The sequence below is a fragment of the Nelusetta ayraudi genome, unplaced genomic scaffold (assembly GCF_046127955.1).
Source record: "Nelusetta ayraudi isolate G7.1 ecotype Tasmania unplaced genomic scaffold, CSIRO-AGI_Nayr_v1 ptg000034l, whole genome shotgun sequence".
Classification (NCBI taxonomy): Eukaryota; Metazoa; Chordata; class Actinopteri; order Tetraodontiformes; family Monacanthidae; genus Nelusetta; species Nelusetta ayraudi.
In genome coordinates, this window is record NW_027466084.1 from 5401324 (window position 1) to 5429107 (window position 27784).

Consider the following 27784-nt stretch of genomic DNA (forward strand, 5'->3'; position numbering starts at 1 on the left):
CATACTTCCTGGTTTATCCGTAAAGGAAGCTGAGAGCCTTTTCTTTTCCAAGAGAAATCTGTAAACTAATCCCCTTGCTGTTTGTCACGACGACTCCTGGCAGCAAAGACCTGGCGTCGAGCGAGCAGAACAAGAACCACGTTGCTGCCGAGCTCCGCAAGAAGGAGCAGCAGCTTGCCGACGACAAGGAAAAGTTGTTCAACGCGTGCGGCAGCCAGGAGCTGGAGCAGGACCTGAGCAGGCTGCAGGAGGACCTGGAGAAGGTCTCCAAGCAGAGAGGTGAGCACTGGCCAGGTGCACAGCGAAGGGATGTCCCTGGTGTCCCGGGCACAAATTCACTCACGACACAGCCCTCATATTTCAGGCTGGAATAGTGATACGCTCCTCATCCAATATTTTTTATTATTACTTTTTTTAATGGTGAGAAATGTTAGAAAAGCCTTGGTCAAATTATATTACTGACACAGAGAACAATAGTAAGCAGCAGGAGGATCTGAGAAAAAGTGACTGATTTAATATGAACCAATGGCTCACCAAGAACCTTAAAGCAGCTCGAGGTAACTTGGACTCATTACTACTCCCTGCTGGTTGAGAACCGCAAATACTCTTTGCCGGTGTCGTAAAGCGGAAAAATACCAGGATTTGTTGACACAGCCGGCATACTGAACAATCGCTTGAACATATGTCCACCGACAAGATAAAGTAACATGCATTACATGTTTGTTTGTTTGAAATATTGTTATATTGTTCTTTTGAACGTGACACAACTTCAACCACACAAACAAGGACAGTGTATTGCTTAGACAGATGGCAGTGTTTTGCGCTTGGTTCGCATCGTTCTCGTCGATGAAAATTGCTTGGAAATGATGTGGTGAATAATGGCTATAATATTACAACAGGTTATAAACTTGTGTAGCTGTAATGCCTACAACAGCTGTTCAGACGTCGCGACGTCGCATTGTAGTAGACACGCTGCTTTGATAGTTTATTGATGTGGGAAAATACAAATAGTCGCCTCGCTGGAGCGCTCGTATGTGTTCAGGAAAAACACCAATATGAAATGCATCCGGGATGTCGAAAGATGTTGTATCTGTCCCCCATCGGCAGGTCGACCCACTGTGTGTAGAAGTGTGAGTGTATGTGTGTGTATGAGCACTTGTGTGTGTATTTAACTAAGGTGCGATTAAAATGGAGGGGGGGTAGTAAGGAACTGGGGCAACCACGCTGCTGCTAAGCCCCAAGTGTCTATAATGCGATTAAAATTGGAGAGGGTCTCAGATGGAATGGTGTAGCAGGCCGATGGAGACCCATCCAAAGCCCGAATGATAATGTCAGTGGGTCATAACTGCGAGGGAGCCAGACCATCGCCAACAAGGGTGCAGTTGGCACCCCAGGACAAGGGTTAGGCAATCAGACTGGGGGGGGGGGCCCACCGGGGACCCGGCCGCCGCGCAGATCGATCCCCCCCACGGCACCCGGCAAGAAGGCCAGGCAGCGACCACCCAAGACACTAACCCCTCCCCCCCGCCCACAAACAAAAACAAAACAAAAAAAACCCACCTGTTATGTGTCCAAGGGGGCCTCCCCCCACCGCCCAAGGGCCCACAGGCAGCGGCGGCGACCAGGGGGACGGAGGGCGAAGGTGGGGCAGAAGGCACCACCCGGGCCCACAGGGCCCCCCCCCCCCCCCCCCCCCCCCCCCAGGCTGCACCCGCCCCGAAGCAGCGCCGGGATGGCTACTCGCATCAACCAGCAGCCTCAGCTATTTATTGTTTGCCGATTGGTTATAGGATGAAGCAGACATTCCTACCAAGGAGGTGTGGTCTAAGAGTAAGTTGCTATATTGTGCAATGTGCAGGTGTTGTTTTGTTTTCCAGGTTGTGAGGATTGTTTTCTTGGCGATAGATAAGGAGGTGATCAGCATGTGAGATTCTGCCTTATCTGAGGTGATATCACTGAGGTCCCCTAAGAGACAGAGAGAAGGAGTGGCTGTGATGGTGTAACCAACCTGTGCTGAAAGATCATTGCATACCATGCGCCAGAATATGTATATATGTATATATATGTAAATACAAATATATATATATATATATATATATATACATATATATGTATATGTATATATGTATATATGTATATGTATATATGCATATATATTATGTATATGTATCTATGTATACATGTATATGTATATATATATATGTATATGTATATGTATACATGTATATGTATATGTGTGTATATATATATATATATATATATATATATACATGTATACATACATATATCTGTCTATATCTACCTGTCTATCTTTTCACCTCCTCCTCCACTTTCTCCATCTCCTCCATCCTCCTTTTTCTCTTCCTCCCTCGTCATCTTCCTCCACCTCCTCCTTCTCCTCACTTCTCCTTCTCCTCACTTCTCCCCCTCCTCCTCCTCCCCTAAACCTCCTCCTTCTCCTCTTCCATTCTTCTCCTCCCCTTCCTCTATCTCCTCCGTCCTCCTTTTCCTTCTCCTCTTTCTTCTCCTCCTCCTCCTGCTCCCCGGCCCCACCTCCTCTTCCTCCTCCTCCTTCCTGTGTGCTGCACCCCAGCCATGCTGGCCGGAGCCACAGCCGTCTACACCCAGTTCATTGGCCAGCTGACGGAGGAACGGGAGCCCTGCTGCCCTGTGTGCCAGCGCACCTTCCCCACAGAGTTGGAGCTGCAGGAAGTGATCAGCGACATGCAGTCCAAGCTGCGGCTGGTGCCCGACAAGCTGAAGAACACAGAGCAGGAGCTGAGGAGGAAGCAGAGCAGGAAGGACGACATGATGGCGCTCAAGCCAGTCAGGTGAGCTCCACGTCGGGGGACAGGAAGGAGCAAGGGCTTGTATTGGCTACCAGGTGGAGCTAGAGTACCACATTTGGGGTGACCAGCGAGCTGAGTCGAACTCCCCTGGTCAGAGTGATGCAGTGTTGCCGACTGCATCAGTGAGAAAATTGACCATTGGCTGTCCCAAAAGTTACTAGAATTGGCTAAATGACATCATCACTTAATTTGCATAATTGTTCATGCTGATGTCAGAGTTGTGGACATTGTAGAGCTGAATGAGACAAATAATGTGGTTAGAGAGAGAAATGATTATGTTGAATATGTTTAGAACTACAAATTAACACATGTATATGTGTATGTGTATATATGTATGTGTGTATATATATATATATATATGTATATATATACATATTTACATATATATAAAACAAATGAACATTAACTATAGGCAACTTGGGCTTCCAACTCTCACACACACACACTTGTTGCCCTCCAGGTTGGCTGTGGTGCAGCTGCAGGAGAAGGACCTGCCCGAGCTGAGGAACCGGCTGCAGACATTGAACCGGGAGATGGAGAAGCTGAAGGGCGACGTGGAGGAGCAGGAGAGCCTGCTGGCTACGCTTATTTCCCAGGAGGAGACGGCCAAGGCCTGCTTGCAGGACGTCTCCCTTATGGACCGATACCTGGTAGGGTCCCACTGTAGCTCCAGCTCTCTCTCCCTCTGTCACTACCCCCTCCCTCGCCCCCAACCTGACCTTGTTGTTCCTCAGATGGACCTGAAGGAGGTGGAGAGGAAGATGGCTCAGCATGCTGCCAGGCTGCAGGGAGTGGACCTGAGCAGAACCTTACAGCAAGTCAGCCAGGAGAAGCAGGAGACGCAGCACAGGCTCGACACCAGTGAGCTGCCAGGGTGGGGAGGGCGGGGGGCGGGTTGATATAGTTGATATATCAATCAAATAATGGCTAAATAATAATCAAAAAAGCAATTTGTAGATTAACCAGTTAATTGAAAAGTAATCTGTAGATTGACAGAGTCAAAAATAATCTATGTATTGCTTAATTAATCCTAAAATAATTGGTAGATGAATGATTCAAACAATAATGGTTTTGCCCTAGAGACCCCGACAGGTTCGCCTTCGGACTATGGAATCACAGGAATGCCTAAATTAAAAATGAATAGGAATTCAAGATGGCGGCGTAGAGAGTGGTTGGCTTTTTCTGAGCTCCGCACCACCGCATTGATATTTCATACATAGCTCCGCCCAGCTCAACATTTGCAACGACTTCCACGTCGTGTATTTTAATATGAATATTGATGAGTACTTTCTTAGATCCCGTGACAAGATACCACCAAAAGAAAATCTGACCTAGACGAGCGGGCCAGAAGCTACTGTTAGCATGCCTGATTCTCCCCCAGAGGGTGAAGAGCAGCAACGGGTACAAGCTAGCACCGAGTTTGTCCTTGACGCCGCTTTTCGTCAAACTATTCAAGAAATAACGGCAAACCTAACGAGGGTGACTGATGAAAAGCTTGGGCCGTTATCTCAAATCGAGGAGAGAACCGCTGAGGCAGAGAACAGGATTGCTGCGGCTGGACACACCAGACGCGGGTTAGTGGGCTCAAAAAACAAATACGAAGCATGGCTGAGCATATTGACGACCTCGAGAATAGAAGCAGGAGAAAAAAATGTCCGGATTATTGGTTTACCAGAAGACAAAGTTTTTCGTGAGCTGGACACCCGACCTGCCCGGGATGGAGACGAAAGCTGGCCGCGTCAAAACTGAAAGAGCTTACCACACCCTAGCGCCCAAGCCGGGACAGAACCAGCGACCACGACCCAGTGCTGGTGTCACTGAAGGGGCAGGGGCAGGGGAAGGGAAGCCAGAGTCAAGAAACGCCTGCGGGACATGGCTGCCAAATACATGTCGCTCTACCCAGCTACACTGAAAATAATCCACCGCGGGGAGGTTTGAAGGTTCGACTCCCCCACTGAAGCAGTGGCTTTTGTTGACACTCTGACCCCTATTTCACACCAGAAGCGTCAGCAGAAGCGTCAGCGTTGACGCAGTAAAACGCGGCCGCTTAATTCAAGGAGCAGGTTCGCACCAGGCGCAGAGCGGCCGCGTTACAGAAGCAGTGAAAGTCAACACGCTGGAAAAGAATGCCGCTGTTTATTTTTTGACGCGTCCCCACTGCATTGTTCAGACAGGAAGTCAATGGTCTAAAAACACGGTGCATCCGGTTGATTTTCATCATAACACACAATGTGCTGGATTTTGTATTATATATGTGCTGCACTTTACTGTGAAACATCAACGTGACGCATCGGCTTCAACGCTGTCCAGATCGGCCGTCAAACAATGAAATAGAGTTCACATTGAATCTGAAACTATGATGAACAAAATGCATCTATACTTCAAATACCTGTATTTTGTATGATGCCAGCAGTACACGCATTAGGCATGGCATGTACTGCTGGTGGTGTGGGCTTGGGTGAAGAGGTAGGTTTTAAGGCGGGACTTGAATACAGGGAGTGTGGGAGAGTCACGAATGGACTGCGGGAGGGAGTTCTGGAGTCGGGGTGCTGCGGGGGACGGGAAAAGGCTCCGTCGCCTCAGGTTTCCAGCTTGGACGGTGGAAGGGAGAGGGTGAGAGTGGAGGAGGATCGGAGGGCTCGGGAGGGACGGTGGCGGATCAGGAGGTCCGACAGGGGGGGTTGGGGGGGGGGGGGCAGCTTTGAAGGTGAGGAGGAGTATTTTGAAGCAGAAGCGATGTTTGATGGGGAGCCAGTGAAGGGACTGCAGAATAGGAGTGATGTGTTCACGGGACCTGGTGTGAGTGAGGAGGTGGGCAACAGAGTTCTGAACCATTTGGAGTTTATGGAGGGATTGGGAGGAGATGTCATAGAGAAGGGAGTTGCAATAGTCAAGGCGGGAGGAGTATTATTCTAATTTTTTTTTTTTTATGGCGGCCAGGGACCTTTTTCTTTCTTTCTTTAACTTTTTCTTTTCTTCTATTGGTCTGCCCATTCTTGTCTAAGGGTGGATGTTATCACTCAGGTGGTGTTATTTGAGTTCAGAGCTATGGGAGAAGTTACCAAGTTAGAGTTGAGTAATGGAGAAGGTCATGGTAATCCCCTGGTTACCACGTGGGGAAGGTTCCTCCGACAGTGCCGTTTGCACGTCTGTTATTTGTAATATGTGTTGTTGTTGTTTTTGTGTTTGAGCTGGGTTATGGTCAGGTGCAGGATCTACATGTAGATTGTAATGCATTTGGAAGCTTAAATATTTTCAGTAAAAAAAATGCCATGACCTGTGACATATTGCACTGTGCACTTGGAATATTAAGGGGAACCACTCTCCCATCACAAGGAAAAGACATTGTCATCTTTAAAGAACAAAATGGTCGATATCGCTATGTTGCAAGAAACGCACCTGAATAATGAAGAGCATTTAAAGCTGCAGCAGTGCGGCTTTCATCAAGTCTATTTCTCATCATTCAACACCAAAAGCAGAGGGGTGACAATACTCACGAGGAAGAATTTCCCAGTCAAAGTGTCAAAATGTATTAAATATAGACATGGATGGTTTGTACTTATTTCGGCCTACTTACATGCGTAGGACTTTGCCCTCTTAGATGTCTACTGCCCTCCATGTCATCCACTTAACTTTATGACGGAATTATCTGATCTTGCAGTGGGAAATGCTGTTGTAGGAGGTGACTTAAATTGCCTTTTGAATCCTTTGGTGGACAGGTTTCCTCTGGGTGCTTTTGCCCTATCAAAACAATCAAAACAAATCACTGGTCTCTGTGAGGATTTGGGATATGTGGATGTTGATAGGACACTTCACCCCGTGGCTAAAGAATCCACCTTTTTCTCAAGTCCTCACAAGTGTTTCACAAGAATAGATTTTTTTTTTTGCCCCACAGCAGCTTATACAATCTGTTGTCTCCTGTTCAATTGGAAACATCATAACATCAGATCATGCTGCAGTGTACATGAGTGTTACAGTTAAAAAAAAACTCTCTAAGAAACTCATGGGTTGGAGAATGGATACCTCAATTCTAAAAGATCACAAATTCATATCATATTTCTCTGCAGATTTCCGGCATTTTCTTGCCATCACCTCTCCCTCGGCTACCAATTCATTCAGCAGCTAAACTGAAGGAAATTACTGCTATTCGCTCCACATTAGACTCCTTGCTTAATAAAAAGGCAGGGGAGAACTTAGGATGTGCAAAACAAAGACTATTTGAACAAAGGGACAAACCAGGAAGATATTTAGCCAATTTAACAAAAAAGCTTGAGCCTCTCAAATGATTGAGTCATCTAAAATAATTAAATTTCTGTACTAAATTTTATCAGTCGGAACAAGCTAACAATGCTCGGAGTCTAATGGAAGCTATTATCTCTGAACTTGATCTCCCAACTGTATCACAAGATCAGAAATCTCATTCAAATGAAAATAAAAATGAAACGTCCCAATCTCAGCGGCTGAACTGAGTGAGGCTATTCAACTTCTCCGATCAGGCAAAGCACCAGGCAGTGAGGGTCTCGGTAGCAAGTTCTATAAAGAATTTCAAAATATCTTATTAGAGCCTATGATGAATGTGTTTAATAATTCTTTTGCATGTGGCACTCTTCCACCATCACTAATATTTCACTGATTCTCAAAAAAGGAGAATGCCCTGAGAATTGTGCCTCATATAGACCCATCTGGCTGCTGAATGTGGATTTAAAAATCCTCTCCAAAGTCTTGGCAAGACGCTGAGAAGGCCTTCTACCAATTATAGTGAAGGAGGATCAAACTGGCTTTATTAAGGGCCGTAATTCTTACAACAACATTATAAGATTGCTAAATATTATCCAGTTATCTGAACAGCAGGAAATAGACGGTCTTGTGATATTCCTAGATGCTGCAAAAGCTTTCGGCCGCCTTGAATGTCTTTTTTAGACATGATCAGTTCGGCCGAGGTGATTTGCTTTGTTAGATCAGTGAAGGTCCTAAATACGGATCCAATGGCTGCAGTTCTAACCAATGGACTTAGGTCCACAAATTTTGTCGTCCAGAGGGGCAGCAGATAGGGCTGTCATCTGTCCCCACTTTTATTTGCAGTGGCTATTGAGCCTTTAGCGGAAGCTATCAGACGAGACCCTTTAATGGCTGGACTAGATGTGGGAGAAAAAGCTCATAAAATTTCATTATAGGCAGATGATGTGTTGCTATTTATGTTAAACCCCTCTGTATCAGTCCCTTGCCTTCTCCAGATTATTGTTCAGTATGCTGCATTTTCTGGATATAAAGTTAACTTTCCCAAATCAGTTGCAATGCCTCTAGGTAATTTAAAACATCCGCCAGATCATCTTAATCCTCTTCCATTCAAGTTGTCCTCTACTTGTTTCATATACTTAGGTATATATATTACACCTAAATTGAATCAGTTGTTTCAAGCTAACCCTAACCCACTATTTGATAAAAATAAAACAAGATTTGAAGAGATGGAACGATCTTCCCGTATCATGGTTGGGCCAAATCTCCCTTCTGAAAATAAATGTCCTTCCACGCCTGCTCTATCCAATGCAAATGATTCCCATCTTATTCAGTCATAAAATAGTGAAAAAACTCTGCTGGTTGCTGTATTTTAATTTGATGCAACCAAAGCACACTGTGAAACCTGCAACACAATAAAAGGTTCGATGAGTGCTTGCAACAATAAAATTCTTATTCAAATACATTAATAAATAATGATAAATCACAAGTATAATTCACATAGTAATTCAATAACAATACAAGAATAATTAATAGTGTAAAATTCAAATAGCAAGATCAATTACAACTTATTTAAAGCAACATAAACAACCGCAGCGTCTCAAGCAGCGCAATCAGTGCTCACACAAGTCAGGTGCACAGGCAGGACAACGGCGTAAACAAGCAGAAGAACGCGAGTGCACGTGTTGCTAACAAGAAAGGGAAAAATACAGGGCAAAGAAAAGAACATACCGTGTGCGCCCTTGATGTTCTGTTTTCTGTTTCCCGTCACACTGTCTCTATCCCTCTCGCGCTCTCTTCGTCGCTCTATTTGAGCGTTGCCGCGGCAAACTGTTTCCGGTTAGTGGATGTCAACATCCGGATGCCAAATTAAAAGTACCCGGGAAACGCATTACATGATCATTTACAGTTGCTTTAGCTCATTTATTTGGAGTAAACGAAGACCACGGATCAGGATAGCAGTGTTGCAGTCATCCAGCGCTAGGGGCGGACTGGACCTCCCAGATATGAAGAGGTAGCAATTGAGTGCCCACTTAAGATACACTATATTGCCAAAAGTATTCACTCACCGATCCAAATAATCAGAATACGGTGTTCATCACTTCCATGGCCACAGGTGTATGAAATCAGACACCTAGGCATGCTGACTGCTTTTACAAACATTTGTGAAAGAATGGGTCGCTCTCAGTAGCTCAGTGAATTCCAGCGTGGAACTGTCATAGGATGCCACCTGTGCAACAAAACCAGTTGTGAAATGTTCTCCCTCCTAAATATTCCACAGTCAACTGTCAGCTGTATTATAAGAACGTGGAAATGTTTGGGAACAGCAACCCATGAAGTGGTAGGCCACGTAAACTGACGCATCGTCTGGGTCAGCTGATGCTGAGGCGCATGGTGCAAAGAGGTCGCCAACCTTCTGCAGAGTCAATTGCTGCAGACCTCCAAACTTCATGTGCTCAAGAATTGTGCACAGAGAGCTTCGTGGAATGGGTTTCCATGGCCAAGCAGCTGCATCCAAGCCGTACATCACCAAGTGCAATGCAAAGCGTCGGATGCAGTGGTGTAAAGCAAGCCGCCACTGGACTATAGAGCAGTGGAGACGCGTTCTCTGGAGTGACGAATCGTGCTTCTCCATTTGGTAATCTGATGGACGGCAGTATTTTACGTCACCGACACACCGTACGGCAAGCCAAGGCACGCTGCGGTGTTGTCAACTTGCCGAATTTCCCGCTAAGTCTGGCGACTTTCCAACTCCCCGTGGCAACTTTTTTTTTTGTCAAAAGCGACTAGCGGCAAATTTAGCAACTTTTCCTGGTGTTATTGGAGACTTTTCTGGTATTTTGGAGACCGACATAAAAGCATGTATCATTCGTCCGCAGTTCCTGTTCTTTGCGAGCAGCGGGGGCTGCTGCAAGCGCCTGCCCCGCCTCAAAGTAGTCAAAAACGGTCACAGCCTCGAGAGTCGAGGCAGTCTTGGGCAGCTACAGTCAGGAGAGGAGCAGAGGCGACCCTCAGAGAGGAGACCCTCACCAGTGCGCGTCCAGGCAGCAAATGAGTCGTGCACGCTGATCCCAGCCTCTTGACAGAACGGGATGTAAATGTAAATGTTTATTCATTGTCACACTAAAATATGTCACTGCATTTGACTCCCAAAGCCTCAGTCACCCTTAATTTGAAGAACTTATGGTCCAACAACAATCCTCTTAAATAAGGTGGTTAAAACTAAAAGCTAAAGATATGTGACTCTCATAAAAGCAGCTGGGAGCCAAACCTCTTCACTAATTAACGAGCCAATGATACTGCGCATTGAAACGCAACTGAACCTCTTTTAGTCGCGATTCCAGAAAAGGTCAATCATATACAACAATACTATGTTCATAAAATAATATGGGGTAGATTTCAGTCAATGTATTTAATATTTTATTTATTTATATAATATAAAAAACAGCCTATTTAGGGTGTTAGTTTAATTTACCAAAAATGTGCTATATCGTGATCTATATCGTATCGGGATGTAAAATGAGCTATATCGGGAAAGGTAATTTTAGTCATATCGCCCAGCCCTTGTGCTGGTGGAGGGGGGATTATGGTGTGGGGTTGTTTTTCAGGAGTTGTCCTTGGCCCCTTAGTTCCAGTGAAAGGAAATCTGAATTGTTCAGCATAGAAAGACATTTTGGACAATTCCGTGCTCCCAACTTTTGGGGAACACTACTAAAATGTTTTGAAAAAAAAACAAACAAAAAACAAAAAGTAAAATATGTTAATCCGGGACATAGAAGGCATGACAAACGCCAAAGTAGCTTTGGGCCGCCTTGCTGTGGTAAACCACAGTTGCAGTGGAAACGCACTTGGACTGAGCTGTACCGTGAAGCCAAGAAGCACTGGTGAAAATGCGCCCAAGGAACTAGCTATGCAGGCCATGGAATAATCAGGTATCAACTACTAAACCTGGCTGGCAAGCCCCACCCACGGCATTTCCAAATGGCAAAGGCAAAAAGTTTTATCATTGTTTTTTCCATTTGTCTTTCACAATGACAAAATGGAAAAGACAAAATGTACCATTATATTTATATTTATTTATTTATTCCTCTTTACATTTGTATGTCTTTATATTTATCCGTCTTTATTTATTTATTCATTTGTTTTTAATTTTGGCACTCCTATGATTCCATATCAGACAACATCCTGCTGCTTTATCCTGTCGCTCACTAACATTTTGTTGGCAGTGCGCCAGCATAAGGTTGACCACTCTCAACCTTGTTTTCCATCACAGACAGATGCAGTGGAACCTCTTCCCACCACCAACCCCCCCCCCCCCCCCCCAAAAAAAAAAACCTCTCTAAAGGTCTAGAAAAGCAATGAAATTAGCCCTGTGTTTCCAGCCTCCTGTTAAAACTCATGCTCTGTCAGAAACTTTGCATGTTTGGAGTCTCTCAGAGGAGCCCCCACTTGGCAGGGTTAGGGTTGCGTTGAGCTTTTCAAAAGTAATAGATGTTGTTCCAGAGTGGAACAGTGATCTGTGGGTTTGAATTCAATAAAGTACGAATACATTTCATATTGTTCATCTCATGCTTGACATGCAGCCTCCAGCAAGATGGAGCTGAAGCGCAAGCTGATCCAGGACCAGCAGGACCAGATTCAGATGCTGAAGAGCCTCGTCAACGAGACCAAGGAGGAGAAGCTGCGGCTGAGCAGCGACGTGCAGAAGCGGCAGCAGCTGGAGGACCAGAGTGTGGAGTTCACAGCCGAGCTGCAAACCCTCACAAGAGACATCAGGGTGGGTGGAGGAGACGGAGGAGGAGGTCTCCAGCCCTGGGGCAGAACTTCATTCTCTGTTCCTTTCCTCTGTCACAGGAGGCCAAGGAGCAGCTGGCCCCTTTGTCCGCTGCTCTGGAGAAGCTCCAGCAGGAGAAGCAAGAGCTGGCCGATCGCAAGACGCAGAAGAGGGAGGAAGGTCGGGAGAAGGTAGAGACGACGTGGATGTGTCACAATGGGATTCACTTAAATATGCAGGAAAACTGTCAAGGAAACAACCCCAACCCGAACAACCCTAACTACCAAACCCTAACCACCCACACTACCCAAAACACCCTAACTACCCCAACTCTAACCACCCTTACTACTCCAAGCCTAACCATCCTAACTGCCCTAACTACCCAAACTACCATAACTCTAACTCTTGACCCTAGAGTGTTTGGGGGTGTTTCCACTGGCTCTACTCGAGGCCTGTCCATAGTCTGGCCCGCGGGCCAAATTCGTCTCATTTTAAGTGGTCCACGGCTTGTCTCTCAAAACATGTTCATTGTGGCCCGCCACTCGGTATTTAATCAAAGAAGAACTGACCGAAGGTCCCTGGACGTTTGTTGTGCCTTCCATGTCCCCCGAATCATAGGTTTTACTTTTTGCATTGACCAAGCAGAACACAGAGTTAGCGGTGGTGGCTAACAGTTTATTGACACGATTCAGCAGCTGTACTTGCAAACGGCCTTAAAGCTAAAGTTGCTTGAGGTCACAATACACTCACATTCCTCATACAGGTTTCCAAATGTTGCCGTGGCTGACTGTTCTCTCATCGTCCACCAGCCGAGTCAAGGCCGTCTCCTACCCGTTCAATGGTTGGTGGTTGTTCCACTCCGACGGTTTTGGTACCTACCCCGTTGGGGTTCGAAGCGAGCAGAGCTGAGACCGTAAGGGTGACGTAGCAACGTGCAGGGCACTGATTGGGTAAGAGATTTGACGAAAGCCAAAGGCAGTCTTTCACGAAAGACCAAAACCGCCATTTTTTAAATGCCCCGCGTGTGGATTTTTACAGTTTCACGTCTTAAAAACTGAAAAGCTTATGAAACTGTACCATGGGCGAACGTAGAACTACAGACGTTTCTGTTCTCCGTGGCCGAAGGAAAAGCTAAAAGAGAGCTGGACGGACGGAGCGACACGCAATGAAAAGCCTTCCTGGTTTCGCAGCCGGTGGCCGTCGCTGTACAGCGAAACAGTGTCCTGAGAAACAAAAAAATAAAAATGCCGAGCGACTACCGAAGCACCAAGGACTACAACAGTCGGAGTGGAAGGAATAGAGAAAATGTTGGAGTTTTGTTCAGCCTAATGCGGATGCGATGGAACACCGACGCGGTGGCCAACAGGAGTGAGACGGGCTCGAGTCTGCCCCCTGGTGGACGACGAAAGAATAGTCGGCCACGACGATATTTGAAAACATGCTTGAGGACTGTAAATGTGTTTTGAAATATCAAGCAACTTTAGTTTGAAGGCTATTTGCAAAGTACGGCCGCTGAATCGTGTCGATAACCCGCTAGCCACCACCACTAGCCACCTCCGCTAGCCACCACCGCTAGCCACCTCCGCTAGCCACCACCGCTAACTCCGTGCTCTGCTTGTGTTGTGTTCGCTGGCAGCGAAACTTAAGAGGCTGCGATTTTGGCTTGCAAGTTTCGTAAGTTTCACTCCCTATAGCGATTTTTAAACGCTGCTCGCTTGTTAACACCGGTGCAATAGAGTTGTTGCTGTTTTGTGCTTTGTGTGGACTTAAGTTGTGCGGATATTCTTGTCTAATAATAAACAACTGTGAGACTCAGGTGATCGTTTCCACATCTGCATTTTCTCTTCTAGGACAGTGTTTTGATACAAGTCAACAGTATGAAACAAAATCATTCTAAGCCCTACGAAAATGTCTCGCACAAAACAAAACCACGGTTAATACAAAAAGTGAATCCTATGGTTTCGGGGCCACGGGAGGCACAAAAAACCTTTGCCTTGCAACCGTGACTCCGCCCACGCTCAGGTACTGGTCAGGCTTACGGAAATACCTTTCAACCGAGCTGTCCCGTACCGTGAACAGCTGGCACTAACCGCTCAGGGCTAGTGGGTAAACGGCCTTAGAACCCCAAGGCACCCCAACAGTTGGAACTGTGTTGGGAAAGCCGAAGTGAGCTGACACCAAGCGAGCTATTGGAAACAGGCCCTTTGTCGCCAGGAGCTCCAAACACTTAGAAGACGACAGCTAAATTTCAAAAATGCTCATTCTAAATGTTAATAATCATAAAGATTTTAATGTTATTAGTTAATAGTTATTTCCACGTTGTGGTTTTCAGTTCTTTTAACCCTTCCTCCCATACAGATCAACGGCATCAAGGAGAGGATGCGAGAGATCGCCGCCTTAGAGGCAGAAATCACCAAGTACGTGGACAACGGAAAGGACGAATACAGAGAGGTGTGTGTGTGTGTGTGTGTGCGTGCGTGCAACTTGGAGCTGCTTTGTTTGGGCAGACAAGCTTCAGTGAGTCTCTTTGTGGTTGTGGGAGCAGCAAAAAGAGACGGAGCTCCGCGAGACCAGCACGCAGCTGCACGAGGCCGAGAAACACAAGGACAAGATCAACAAGGACATGGGGAATGTCCGCCAGGACATCGACACCCAAAAGGTGGTTTGCCTCCCCCTTCCCCCACCCGCTTATTTTCTGTCTTGTTGTTTTTCCACCTAAAATTCGAACTGTGCGCATTTGTTTGTGCCACCGGGTGTTTGTGGTGGCCGTGCAGGTGCAGGAGCGCTGGCTGCAGGACAACTTGACCTTGAGGAGGCGAGTGGAGGAGCTTAAGGAGGTGGTGGAGAAGCGAGAGGCTCTGCTGGAGGAAATGGGCAACATGAAAGTCCTTCAGCTGCGCCAGTAAGAGCTCTGACCACATGTTTAGCCCTGTGTTTACAGCCTGCTGCTGAGACAGATGCTTTGTTGGTCCTCTGGAAGTCATGCATGCATTTTAAGAACCTGATGTGGTGCCTGTGCTGAGCCGCTGCTCCTCAACATCGAGAGGAGCCAGCTGAGTTGGCTCGGGCATCTTTTTCAAATTCCTCCTGAACGCCTCCCCGGAGGGGTGTGCTATGTCCCACTGGGAGGAGGCCTAAAGGAAGACCGAGGACACGCTGGAGGGACTACGTCTCTTTGCTGGCCTGGGAACGCCTTGGGGTCCTGCTGGATAAGCTGGAGGAGGTGACCTGGGGCCAGGGAGATCTGGGTCTCTACTGAGACTGCTGCACCACGACCCGACTTTGGGGGAGGAAGAGGAAAAGGAAGAGGAAGAAGAAGAAGAAGATTTGATTGATTTTGAAAAACAACACTTAATTGCCGCTCTTATTCACATTCATCAATCAAAATAAATAAATAAATAAATAAATGAAGAAGATTTGATTTTGAAAAATTACATTTAATTGGCACTCTTATTCACAATTGTCAATCAAAATAAATACATAAATAAATAAATGAATAAAACTTTTACATAAGCAAGTCACTGATAAATAATTCCCCCTCTGTCACCGCACACATCGCACCGTTAAAAGTCCACATTTCACTAAAAAAAAATCCAAGTCCCCTGCTCTCTTGTAATATATGAAATCAACATGTAGACTGAATCAATTTCTTGCAGATGACTGAGTGATCAACCTCTCTACCTTCTCCCCATCATTCACCTTCCCCTTACGGCTCAACCGCACCCCCAGCTTAGCCTGGCTTAAAACAAAGTTTAAAACCTGGCCTTTCCTCTTGCTCTGGCGACTGTAGTTATAACCAAATATAAAAGATTGTTTGTTAAAAACCTCCTGGCACTCTATCTAAAAAAACTAAATGCACACAACAGACGCTCACACTGATAAAAACAATGAAAAACAGTCTCTTTGTCCACAGAAGGGACAGGTGTCCAACAGCCAGGTCTATCACGGAGATAAAAGAGTTCACGGCTACGATCCACCATTGAATGGCACCATGCCATTTTACAACACAGGCTTTGTAAAGAGTCCTCCGTGCAGGCTTTACAAGCCAGCTCCATGCAGCTGGCCTCCAGCAGAGGGCCGCTGCAGTCGCCCATGTGTGGAAGCAGGCTGACATGGGGGAAGCTGTCCTCTGGTTTAGGGGTTAGGGAACCACTGCCATGCAAACTGAGGAGGGAGTGCTCGTGTCCAGATAATCTTCTCCTCCAGTGGTACAGCAGCTGTTTGACGACCCTCTCGGATTTTATTCCCAACATGGAGGCCAACGGGGCGGGGTCTTCTAGGCCAGGACCAGTCAGCTCCACCATCTTGCCCAGCGTTGTGATCCCTGCATCTTGGAGGGCCTTGGACAGAGTCACTCCCCCCCAGCTAGGGTAGTCCAGTAGGGTTCCCTGAAGGACAGGCTCCCGCAAGAGCCATTACAATGAGTCGGCCTGCTCTGCCCCCTGCTTCCTCAGGAGGTTCCAAACTTTAAAAACACTCTGATAAAAACAAGGCAGAGAAGCTGTGCTCATGGGAGTCATGTCCATTAAAAACAATCTAAAATCCAGGCCAAAAAAATTAAAGCGCTGCAGGATGCACTGGGCTAATGGTCTCCACAGAACATCCTTGGGGCCAGTCAGGAGCCTTTGTATAAACTGGATTCTGAAGGCAGAGCCCCTGCTGGCCAGATGTTCCAAGCCCTGTCCTCCCTCTTCTTTAGGGATAAAAAGGATGCTCTGTGGATCCCAGTGCTTCCTGCCCCCCCCCCCCCCCCCCGAAAAAAAAGTAAATTAAAATCTGCTCAAAATCTCCCAACAACTTGCAGGGCCAAATGACACTAGTATTCAACATTGTAACAGTATTTAGAGCTCAGAAAAGTGGAAAAGCATCATAGTGCTAAAGTGCTGTGCTTTAAGTGCTGAATATAAATACTGGAGTATTGCACAAAAGAAAAAAAGAATCCAAGAAAACGGTTATCGCACATTAAAGAGTTTCAAATTATATATTTGTGTTTGGCTTATAAAATTAAGTCAAATAGCAATCATCAAAAAGCATACAAATTACAAATATGAGGCTAAACTAAAGTGAAACCAAAGTGCTGGGGTGCTTAAGTGCTGAATATAAATTGTCAAGTCCTTCCCTAGTTCAACCCCAAAGGACACGAGGACAACTCAGATGTGCCAACTTAATCACTTTTTATTCCCTTCCAACTTTTGATTTCTGGTTGGTTGGTTACATCAGTTGATTAGTTGGATAGTTCATCAGGTTGTAAACCTTTAAACACAAAGAAATCAAGTTAACATCTTAACTCAAATGTGATCAATTAACTGAATTGCACAAACATGATTAAATTACATCAGTTGTATCAAATTAAATTTTAGCAGGGTTTAAATGTTTAACAGAATCTTAGAAGATAACGTAACTATCTCTGCTTAGGCAATAATATAATCAGTCAACATAAATGTATCACACCTTAAGGGTAAACAAAAATGTTTCACCGACCATTGGCGTCTTTGGAACGAACATTTTGGTGAACTTGTTGGGCTTGAATTTTTTCCTCCTGGTCCTCTCTGACGGCTGCTCTTAGACTGAACTAACCCTCCTGTTCCTCAGGTGCTTTCAATCAGTGGGTGATCAGGAAATGCAGTTGGTTTGCTGCTGCTGGTGCACTCTGGGAAGTGTAGTTATTCTCAGTGCACTCCCATTCCTGTGCTTTAGCTCAACATAAATATTGAAGGTAGAAGGATTGAATTAGGGCAACTGGACTTGTTTTGTGATCTTGAAGACGTTTCGCCTCTCATCCAAGGGGCTTCTTCAGTTCTAAATAACTGGTTGGTTCATCTACATCTACAGGAGAAAGGCCACTCTTTCCAGGACTCAAACGTACATATTTTCGACAGGGAAGACAGATGGTTTGAGAGAGGGGTAAAAGAAGCCATCTATGGGCGTGTTGTGGGCGTGCTCTGTGATGACGAGACCGTGGGCGGAGTCGACGCGGTAAAACGGGACAATGTTTTCGACGGCATTATATCTGCGCAGCAGTGGACAAAGTAGAGGTTGATCATTTATGCTGGCAACATTTAGAATTTATTGTTTCGTTTTCTGGGAGAGTAAAGTTGTAGTTCAACCTTTATATTTTCACCAACAGTAAACACGCCTACTTATTTGAAATAGCTGCCCTAGCAAGCCAAGGATGTGGTGTTCGAGGCCTCCTCGTGGCGGCGAAGAGCCACGTCCTCTCGTCGAATCAGTATTTCCTCTTGCCTCAAGAGTCCTCGGATTCCCGAGCTTACCGCGCCTCACGCAGGAGCAACTCGATTTGTTCCGAGCGCTTCGCCATTTGCCGCTCGTCGTTTTCGCGAATATGGTTGAACACACTCGCGACGTTGAGGGCATTCCTGGTTCGCCAGCCTCTCCCCAAAAGAAAAAATAAACATGTATTGAAATAGCTGTTTTCAAAAAATGTATACACATATAAATATATTTGTACAGCATCAATAGTAGACATTTAGTAATAAATGTACCTGACACAGAAGTTCCGTGTCGAAGGAGTTGGCGTCGATGTCCGCTCCGACAGGGAACATCGACGAGGACACTGAGCCAATCCAGTGCCCTGCTCGTCGCTACGTCGCCAATAAACTTGCTTTGTCTCGCTTGGACCCTGAGTGATTGAGGTACCAAAACAGCACCCCCTACAACTGTGTAGCGGCCAGTGCGAACGCCCTACAACCGTACCGTGGCGAGGCGAGGCAATGAGAATGCCCCCTTTGTTCACCTGGAACAACCCTCTCTGAACAGAGGGGGTGGTCTCAGACACCATCTCTCAGCCACATACACAGCAGCGTTGAGGACTCTCCCCAGAAGATTTCTTCACCACCGTTCACACCTTCCCACAAAGGAGCCTAACGAGTCGCATGAGGACGAGTCAGAAGTAGGAGGCACACAATAGCGGGTCGCCAGGTTGCTATATATAGACTGCTATAAGGCCCTCTTGGCCTTTTAACACCTCGTTGGTAATCAACACCTATTGTTGAAAATCAGCACCTTGCCAATAGTAGCATCAGCCCAAGCCCCTCCCACACCTTTGGGTGGTTAAATACGTTGGACTCTCCAACCAGTTATTTAGAACTGAAGAAGCCCCTTGGATGAGAGGCAAAACGTCTTCAAGATCGCAAAACAAGTCCAGTTGCCCTAACTCAACCCTTGTACCTCAAGATGACCTGGATGACTGAGCACCTTCACAGACATAAATATTGTAGTATTGCATAAAAGAAAGAAAAAACTAGCAAACAGTTATTGCACATTAAAGAGTTTCATGGCAGCTGGAAGGAAATGCTTTTTGTAACTTGGATTTTGGTGGAATCAGCCTACCACTGAAGCTGCTCTACTGAATCACCTCCAGGGCATGAAGTGGGTGAATGTCATTGTTCATGATATTGTTAATCTTTCTGGGCATCCTCACTCCAACCACTCAACCCAGTCCTGAGAGATGCCAATGGTGGTGCTCGCCTTCTTCTTCTTCTTTTTTTTTATTTTTTTTTTTATCAGTTTATGGAGTCTGTTTCTGTTTGCAGTGCGAGTCCCCACCCCTGAGCACATAACACCAAAAAACAGTGCTCTGGCCACAACAGTCTTGTAAAACGAGCACAACAATGGTTTGCAGATAATAAAAGAATGCCACCTTCTTAGAAAGTGCAGCCTGCTCTGACCCCTTTTAGAGTATAGACTGCCTCCATGTGGCTGGACCAGTCCAGTTTGTTGTCCAGCTGTACACCCTAAGTACTTGTAGTGTGAAACAAACGCCGCCTCAGTTCCCTGAATAGAGCAGGTGTTCAATCTCGCGAGAGGAACAAGGGTATCTGAGACGAGTGTGTGTCCGACACAGTTGTTCCCCCGAACATCATGAGTACAAGTCTTTTATACCACGGAATTAACATGAGCATACAATGAGCAGATACATATGTAATTTGTTGAACACCTCCCCACACTCCTCAGCCTCCCCGGTAAAGTCTATTCCAGGGTGCTGGAGAGGAGGATACGGCCGATAGTCGAACCTCGGATCCAGGAGGAACAGTGCGGGTTCTGTCCGGGTCGTGGAAAACTGGATCAGCTCCATACTCTCCGCCGGGTGCTCGAGGGTTCATGGGAGTTCGCCCAACCGGTCTACATGTGCTTTGTGGATCTGGAGAAGGCGTTCGACTGTGTCCCTCGACGCATCCTGTGGGGGGTGCTCCAGGAGTATGGGGTCCGGGGCCCTCTGTTAAGGGCCGTGCGGTCCCTGTATGATCGGAGCAGGAGTCTGGTTCGCATTGCCGGCAGTAAGTCAGACTTGTTCCCAGTGCGTGTTGGACTCCGGCAGGGCTGCCCTTTGTCACCGGTTCTGTTCATTGTTTTTATGGACAGAATTTCTAGGCGCAGCCAGGGGCCGGAGGGAGTCTGATAGGGGACCACATGATTGCGTCTCGTCATGTTGGCTTCATCGAGAGTTGTCCTCTCCGGGTCGGTGGGGGGATCCTGCCTCAGGTGGAGGAGTTCAAGTATCTCGGGGTCTTGTTCACGAGTGAGTGGAAGATGGAGCGTGAGATCGACAGGCGGATCGGTGCAGCGGCTGCAGTGATGCGGTCGCTGTTCCGGTCCGTCGTGGTGAAGAAGGAGCTAAGCCGAAAGGCGAAGCTCTCGATTTACTGGTCGATCTACGTTCCCACCCTCACCTATGGTCACAATCTTTGGGTAGTGACCGAAAGAACAAGATCGCGAATACAAGCGGCCGAAATGAGTTTCCTCCGCAGGGTGGCTGGGCGCACCCTGAGGGATAGGGTGAGAAGCTCAGCCACCCGGGAAGAGCTCGGAGTGGAGCCGCTGCTCCTCCACATCGAGAGGGGCCAGCTGAGGTGGCTCGGGCATCTGTTCCGGATGCCTCCTGGACGCCTCCCTGGGCAGGTGTTCCGGGCATGTCCCACCGGGAGGAGGCCTCGGGGAAGACCCAGGACACGCTGGAGGGACTATGTCTCCCGGCTGGCCTGGGAACGCCTTGGGGTCCCACCGGATGAGCTGGAGGAGGTGACTGGGGCCAGGGAGGTCTGGGCATCTCTGCTGAGGCTGCTGCCCCCGCGACCCGACCCCGGATGAAGCGGTAGAAGAAGAAGAAGAAGACCTCCCCAACAATATCTGGATTTGCTGGGATGATGAGAGGGATAGTGAGAGAGGGATAAGAGGAGGCAACTGGCAACAATATACAACTTTTGTGTGGGGAAAAAAAGAGAACAAAAACAGATAGTAAATTTGCATTTATTTTATTTATCTATTTTGGTCAACCTGACCTAACCTTGGTGTTGAAAGCTTGCATGCACTGAACTGTCTCTAAAAGTCCAATTGTAACGAACCACATGATTCAACAATAATTTTTCCACCACACAGGCTCAGGTTGAATAAGTAGCTGAGTGGAGCAGGATTTTAAAATCTGGAGCTTATCCCATGAGGCCCAGCCGCATGACCCTCATGGGATAAGCCCCAGACTTTTAAAATCATCATCATCATCCTAACTGTCTCTCTGCCTTTCTACCACCAGGGAGCGCCGTGAGACCGAGCGCAAGTTGGAAGAGCTGAAACGGAGCCGCAGTCACGCGTTGGGTCGGCAGAAGGGCTTTGAGGAGGAGATCCTGCATCACAAGTGAGATTAGAGGAGCAGCTGCTGCTGCTGCTGCTGCTGCTGCTGCTGCTTCTGCCGCCGCCGCCGCCCAAGGTTGTCCTCCTGCTTCACCTCCTGTTCTTCTATTTGGTGTTTCTCTGCAGGAAAGAGCTGCGTGAAGACCAGTATGACAAAGCAGACGAGTACTACAAGAACAAGATGATCATCATGAGGACCACAGAGCTGCTCATCAATGACCTGGACCTCTACTACAAAGCCTTGGACCAGTGAGTGTGTGTGTGTGTGTGTGTGTGTGTGTGTGTGTGTGTGTGTGTGTGTGTGTGTGTGTGTGTGTGTGTGTGTGTGTGTGTGTGTGTGTGTGTGTGTGTGTGTTCACTCCTGATCAAAATCGTAAGACTAGTTAAGAAATTGCAAGAATTTGCATTTCGCACTGCTGGATCTAAAGATCGTCCTAAGTAGAGCTTCAAAATGCAAAAAAGAAGAAATGGAAGCAAGAGACCAAAAATTTTGAGCAGGCAATTTGTTGAAAACAACAATTCAACTGAAATAGGCTGTTCAACTGATCAAAACTTTAAGACCACAGCCTTTAAAAGCCAAAATCTGCACCCAAAAATTGGATTCCGTGTCATTTTCTGTCACGCTGTCAAGAGCTCATGAGGGCAAAGGCAAAAAGCTCACTGTCTTTGAACGTGGTAGGAGTGTTGAGCTGCATAAGCAAGGCCTCTCACAACGTGCCATCGCTGCTGAGGTTGGACCGATCCTGAAGGTTATGGAACAAAAAAAGTCAAGTGGTAGACCCAATAAAAATTCATCGGCGCTGAGCCGGAGGATCAGAATTACTGTCCGTCAAGACACGGGACGATCCTCGACCCAAATTAAGGCCATTACTGGTGCTGACTGCAGACCAATAACCATCAGATGGCAGATGACTATGTGGAGATGTTGCAGTAGGCATTCCTCAAGACTGAGGGCCCTCGCCTGTGTGGTGATGACTGTGTTTGACATTTGACTGTCTTTCGTGTTCCTCTGATCTAAATCCAATTGAGAACATTTGGGGATGGATGGCAAAGGAAGTTTACAAAATGAGACATCAGTTCCAGACAGTGGATGGATGCCCTCCGTGAAGCCATCTTTACCACTTGAAGCAACCTTCCCACTAGCCTTCCAGACACATTTGTATCAAGCATGGCAAAACAAATTTTTGAAGTGATCAACAGGAATGGTGGAGCTACTCATTATACTGAGGGGTAGATCCACAAAGCGTTTGCGCGGCTTTTGCGGCAGAAAATCTGTGTAAATAGCGGCAAAAACGGTGATTCCGATCCACAGAGGGGACGCAAACATGAAAATCGGAGCAAGTAGCGGCAGGGTTGCGTTTAAATGAGTCATTACGCGCTGTCTGTTAAAGTGTTTCCGGCTTCTGAGTGAAACTTTCCTCTCTGAAAAGCCTGAACTATATATATGGCTCCCCAAATCTTATATATAGATCGGCAGAGACTACAGCATATATGCCAATATTTATATATATTATATATATATATAAATAGTATATATATATTATATATCCTTCTTTGAGGATCTACTCCTGAGTGTTTTCTTTTTCTTAACCCTATAATTTCTGTTTTGAGAGTTTTAGTTTTTTTTAATGCTGTGGTCTTAAACTTTTGGTCAACTGATGAACAGCCTATCTCAGTTATGTAAAGTTTCAATAAGTAGCCTGCTCAAAACTTTTGGTCTCTTGATTTTGTGAAACATTTTAAAAAAATACATCCTTATCTTTCGGAGAGATCAGGAGTATCGGGAAGTGGCCATCTCAGAATTTACTGGGGCTTTCGTTACATTATTTGTCTGACCTTTTGCAGAACGTTTTGTGTCTTCCGCCCATTGTCGTCTCTCTTTGTCGTTTGTTGCACTTTGTAAGTCAGACAGACACTTTAAATAATCCTTCTGTTACGGCAACTGGTGGAGTCCAGGGTTTGACACGAGTGACAATATTAACTGTACTGAGGAATGAAAGGGGAAAAATAAATATGTTGAGCAAAAACAATTAGAATTTTATTCAATTTGTCTATCAACCCCCCAAACCTAAGCATCAAAAATGGTTCAACACAAACTTTCCCAACAGAAGCCAGTCACAAATCAAAATGCACTTATAACAACCCCAAAATTTGTGAAACAAGTGAGCAAAGAGCTTTGAGATTTTTTTTGGATGTGAATTAGAGCCATAATACAAATACAAGTTGATCGATTGATTGAGACAGTATCCACCGATGAAAAGCACCGCTGGCTAACCTGAAGAGGAGCGGCCCTTGAATGCACCTCAGCTCGTCGTCTGTAGGCAGGCAGTGACCATGTTTGCTTCATGTTGTGTGCAGGACCATCATGAAGTTCCACAGCATGAAGATGGATGAGATCAACAAGATTGTCAGGGACCTGTGGCGCAACACCTACCGGGGTCAAGGTGGTTTTTAATGGCTGACTTGTTACATTCTCCAGGTCCAGGGACCAAGAAGAGCCTCAACATTCCAATGTTGGTTTAGTTCCTCTTTTTGTTTCTGCCAGTGATTGCAAATCAATATCGCATAAACAGGAGTGTTTCGGGAGGCTGATGATTGAGAGGAAGAGGAGGAGGAGAGGAAGGTGAAGAAGAGGGGGAGGAAAAGGAGGAGGGTCTAGGGCAGGGGTGGGCAAACTTTTTGACTTGTGGGCCACAACGGGTTCTAAAATTTGACAGTGGTGACGGAGCAGGAGCAGACGGATGGAGCTGGTTGAATGGGGACCCACCTCATAGAGAAAATATATCATGGATTAAACAACAAAATCAGTGTCTTTGAAGCCCAACTGTATTTCGCTCTTTCTTGAAATGACTCTTGAAATACTGAAAACATGGATAAAATACAGCTATTTTATGACTTATTTACGATTAATTTAATTTTTCCAAGTTCGGCGGGCCGCATCGAAATGCTTAACGGGCCACATACGGCCCCCGGGCCGTAGTTTGCCCATGCCTGGTCTAGGGGGAGGGGGACGAGGGAAAGGAAAGGGAGGAAGTGGAGGAATAAGAGGAGGAGGAGTGGTTGGAGGTGGAGGAGCAAAAGGAGGAGTAAGGGGGAGGTGAACGAAGAGGAGAGGGAAGGGAAGAAGATGAGGAGGGTCGAGGAGAGGAGGAGGAGGAGGAGGAGGAGGTGGGGGAGTAGGAAGAGGAGGTCCGATGAGTGTTGGAGTCTGATTGTTTTGGCTTTTCTTATTGGTTTTGTTGGTTTTTCAGTGGACTTGAACTTTTTTTTTGGACTGAAAACCAAGCACTCAGCTCAAACCAATCAACCCCAACCACTCTCCCTCGGTGCCCCCCCCCCCTCCGCAGACATCGAGTACGTGGAGATCCGCTCCGACCTGGACGAGGGCTCGTCTGCCTCCAACAGGCGCCGCGTCTACAACTACCGGGTGGTGATGGTGAAGGGAGACACGGCACTGGACATGAGGGGGCGCTGCAGCGCCGGCCAGAAGGTATCCACACCGTCGTCCGTCCGTCCGTCCGTCCATCTGCGGGCCCACCCGCTGACTGCCACCCTGCCACCCTGCTCAGGTCCTGGCCTCCCTGATCATCCGCCTGGCGCTGGCCGAGACCTTCTGCTTGAACTGCGGCATCCTGGCCCTCGACGAGCCCACCACCAACCTGGACCGCGACAACATTGAGTCACTGGCTCATGCCCTGGTGGAGTGAGTACAGCCGTAAAAAACACTTATGGAAAACCTTACCTTCAAAACGTTTTTATCCTCGTGATTTTTTTTCACGTGTGCACAAAAAAAAAATCTCAAAAAAGGAATTTAGACTCCAGGCCAAAGGGGCAAACTGGAGGTTTTGAGGAGGATTTGAGGTATGCGGTTATTGTCTTCTGCAAGCAATTAGCATCTAATAGTAAAAAATAAAAAAAATACATGTTTAAAGAAGTATTTTGCTACATTTATTTTATAGGTTCTATTACATATAGAACCTATATGAGAGAATTATCTGTTCGATTTAGCTCCGGAAGGCATGTACACTAGAGACCAAAAGCACTTGCTACATATACTCCTGATGACTGCTAGGAAAATGATCACCATGAAATGGATGAATCCACAGCCACCTACAGTGGCACGGTGGAAACAGAAGCTGAGGGAAATGTGTGGGATGGAGGCTTTAACTGCTCAACTACAACTAAGGTCTGATGTCTTTGGGAGGAGGTGGCTACCTATAGCAAGATACCTCCCTAGCTGAGGGGAACCTCACACTGGGCTGGATCATCCTAGGTGTCCACGCGTTTGTTTGTTGTTTCTCAATGGCTGGTTCTGTTCAGCTGTCTGGACCCTATTGAATTTTGTTTTGTTTTGTTTTCTTATCATGTCAGCTGCAGTCATGCATGGCTTGTGACGTCATCAAGGTCAACTGTTGTATTGTCTGTGACGTGTTTCTATAAATAAAAATAAAAATAAAGTAAAAGAAAAAACAAACAACAAAATAGACCAGACAATGACAACGACTCACCGGCCGCGGAGGTGTGCGCTGCTTCGCGTCTGCTCTGAACAACGACGTAGGCTCCATTCTGTGGCCTTTCACTGCACTTGAAATGCGATTGAAAAAAATATTTACGCTATAAACTTTGTGTGTGTGTGTGTGTGTGCAGGATCATCAAGAGTCGCTCCCGCCAGCGCAACTTCCAGCTGCTGGTCATCACCCACGACGAGGACTTTGTGGAGCTGCTGGGCCGCTCCAGCTACATCGAGAACTTCTACCGCATCCGCAAGAACCAGGAGCAGAACTCTGAAATCCGGAAGTGCAGCATCTCCTCCCTCTCCTCCTACCTGCACTGAGCCCACCACGCCTCCAGACGGCGGGGGGTTGGGCAGCGTAGGGACTCGGCGTCCTGGGGGTCTCGCCTCTGTGGGAAATATGTTAAAGTTGGTGTTGGCTCCGAGTCTAAATAGCAACAACAACACATGAACCATTTCACATCAACCTGCTTCATTAAAAGTCCAAACACTGTTCAGTCAAGAGTCTTGCCATTGGTCTCACTTTCTTACGCAACCTGTAAAACAAAAAACAAAAACCCTCCACATATCTCCAAAAGACATTCACGATATCTTGCAAAAAAAAAAAAAACAAACAAAAGGAAAAAAACACACACAACCCCTTTGGACTTCACAACGTGCATTGCACCATTTCCAAAAACTCTCTGTTGCATCAGCATCTCAGGGTTGGCCGAGTATACCTGCTCTCTTTGCGGTCCAAATGAGCTCTGTCGGTACTGAAAGTGCAGTGCAGTGCAGTGACGGGCTGTGCAGCCCATGCTGAGGCCTTCAGTGACGTCACTGCTTAGCCATACCTGAATTAATATGCCTCATAACACCGTCAATATAACAGCACTCAAGAATACAGAAGCACATTTACACATTACGTCACCTCAATTTGGGCCGGCTGAGCAACACTTTGTTTCTGGCACATTTAAAATCAACCAGTGCGTTTACGTGACACTCGAGAAAATCCCATTCTTACCTTAGTCCGACTTTGATTGGACAACCGAAGTGCATGTGAACGTGTCATTTCGTCTAAGATCGGAGTTTTGAGAACTCTGATTGGAATCTGGGCACTCTAATCGAGACAGATAATGCGATTGGAATTCTAATTTCTCCCTGATGAATACGCCTTAGTTGGAGTTTAACTGGACAATGCGTATGCGCATGCGCCACACCCCCCGCGCCAGCGTCTGCCCCCCCGGAAAAAAAACATTGAAGACACGAGCTCCTTCAATGAGGACACAACCGAGAACCTTTTTTTTTTAGTTCATTTGCGTTCTCCCAAAAAAAAAGGGTTGCAACAACGCGGTGCTCCGTGCAACTCGCCAGTTCAAACGGAACAATGGCACTTCTCGCCTGGAGTGCAATTGTCGTTCGTAGTTACCTCCTGGAGGTTCTGAGCAGCTTCACAAGTCCACAAAGTTTCTCAAGTGACCTGCGTATTATTCAGAAATGTGTTCAAAACTCTTTCAGTACATCACAGCACGTCTGTAGCTGTTCGGTGAGGAAACTCGTTCAATTGAAGCCCAGTGCAGACATTACATCAGTGTTGTATCACGCTCCAGTTGTTTTGTTATTGTGCACCAAAGGAGGTTAACTGGAAGTTAAACCCGCTGAAAAGACACATCGCCCCCTACTATGGGGGAGGAGGACGCGTTCCCGTCAATAAGTCCATTTTTCAGCTGCATGAATATGGGGACAAGGAGAGAAGTCTGATTAGACGAGAAAACCAGATTATGAGCT

The 27784-nt window shown here is 46.6% G+C and overlaps 1 protein-coding gene across 1 annotated transcript in view; it reads left to right on the forward strand.

Moving 5' to 3' along the window:
• rad50 (RAD50 homolog, double strand break repair protein) overlaps nucleotides 1-26521 on the forward strand; it is a 43534-nt gene extending 17013 nt beyond the window's left edge. Inside the window, exons 13-27 of the mRNA XM_076032676.1 lie at nucleotides 104-279; nucleotides 2594-2831; nucleotides 3310-3499; nucleotides 3584-3710; nucleotides 11669-11862; nucleotides 11940-12050; nucleotides 14218-14310; nucleotides 14405-14518; nucleotides 14634-14761; nucleotides 21407-21508; nucleotides 21631-21753; nucleotides 23863-23948; nucleotides 24852-24994; nucleotides 25074-25207; nucleotides 26152-26521. Of these exons, the coding sequence (XP_075888791.1) occupies nucleotides 104-279; nucleotides 2594-2831; nucleotides 3310-3499; nucleotides 3584-3710; nucleotides 11669-11862; nucleotides 11940-12050; nucleotides 14218-14310; nucleotides 14405-14518; nucleotides 14634-14761; nucleotides 21407-21508; nucleotides 21631-21753; nucleotides 23863-23948; nucleotides 24852-24994; nucleotides 25074-25207; nucleotides 26152-26338 (2146 nt within the window). The 3' untranslated portion in view covers nucleotides 26339-26521. The remainder of the gene's footprint in view (nucleotides 1-103; nucleotides 280-2593; nucleotides 2832-3309; nucleotides 3500-3583; nucleotides 3711-11668; nucleotides 11863-11939; nucleotides 12051-14217; nucleotides 14311-14404; nucleotides 14519-14633; nucleotides 14762-21406; nucleotides 21509-21630; nucleotides 21754-23862; nucleotides 23949-24851; nucleotides 24995-25073; nucleotides 25208-26151) is intronic.
• The last annotated feature ends 1263 nt before the right edge of the window (nucleotides 26522-27784 follow it).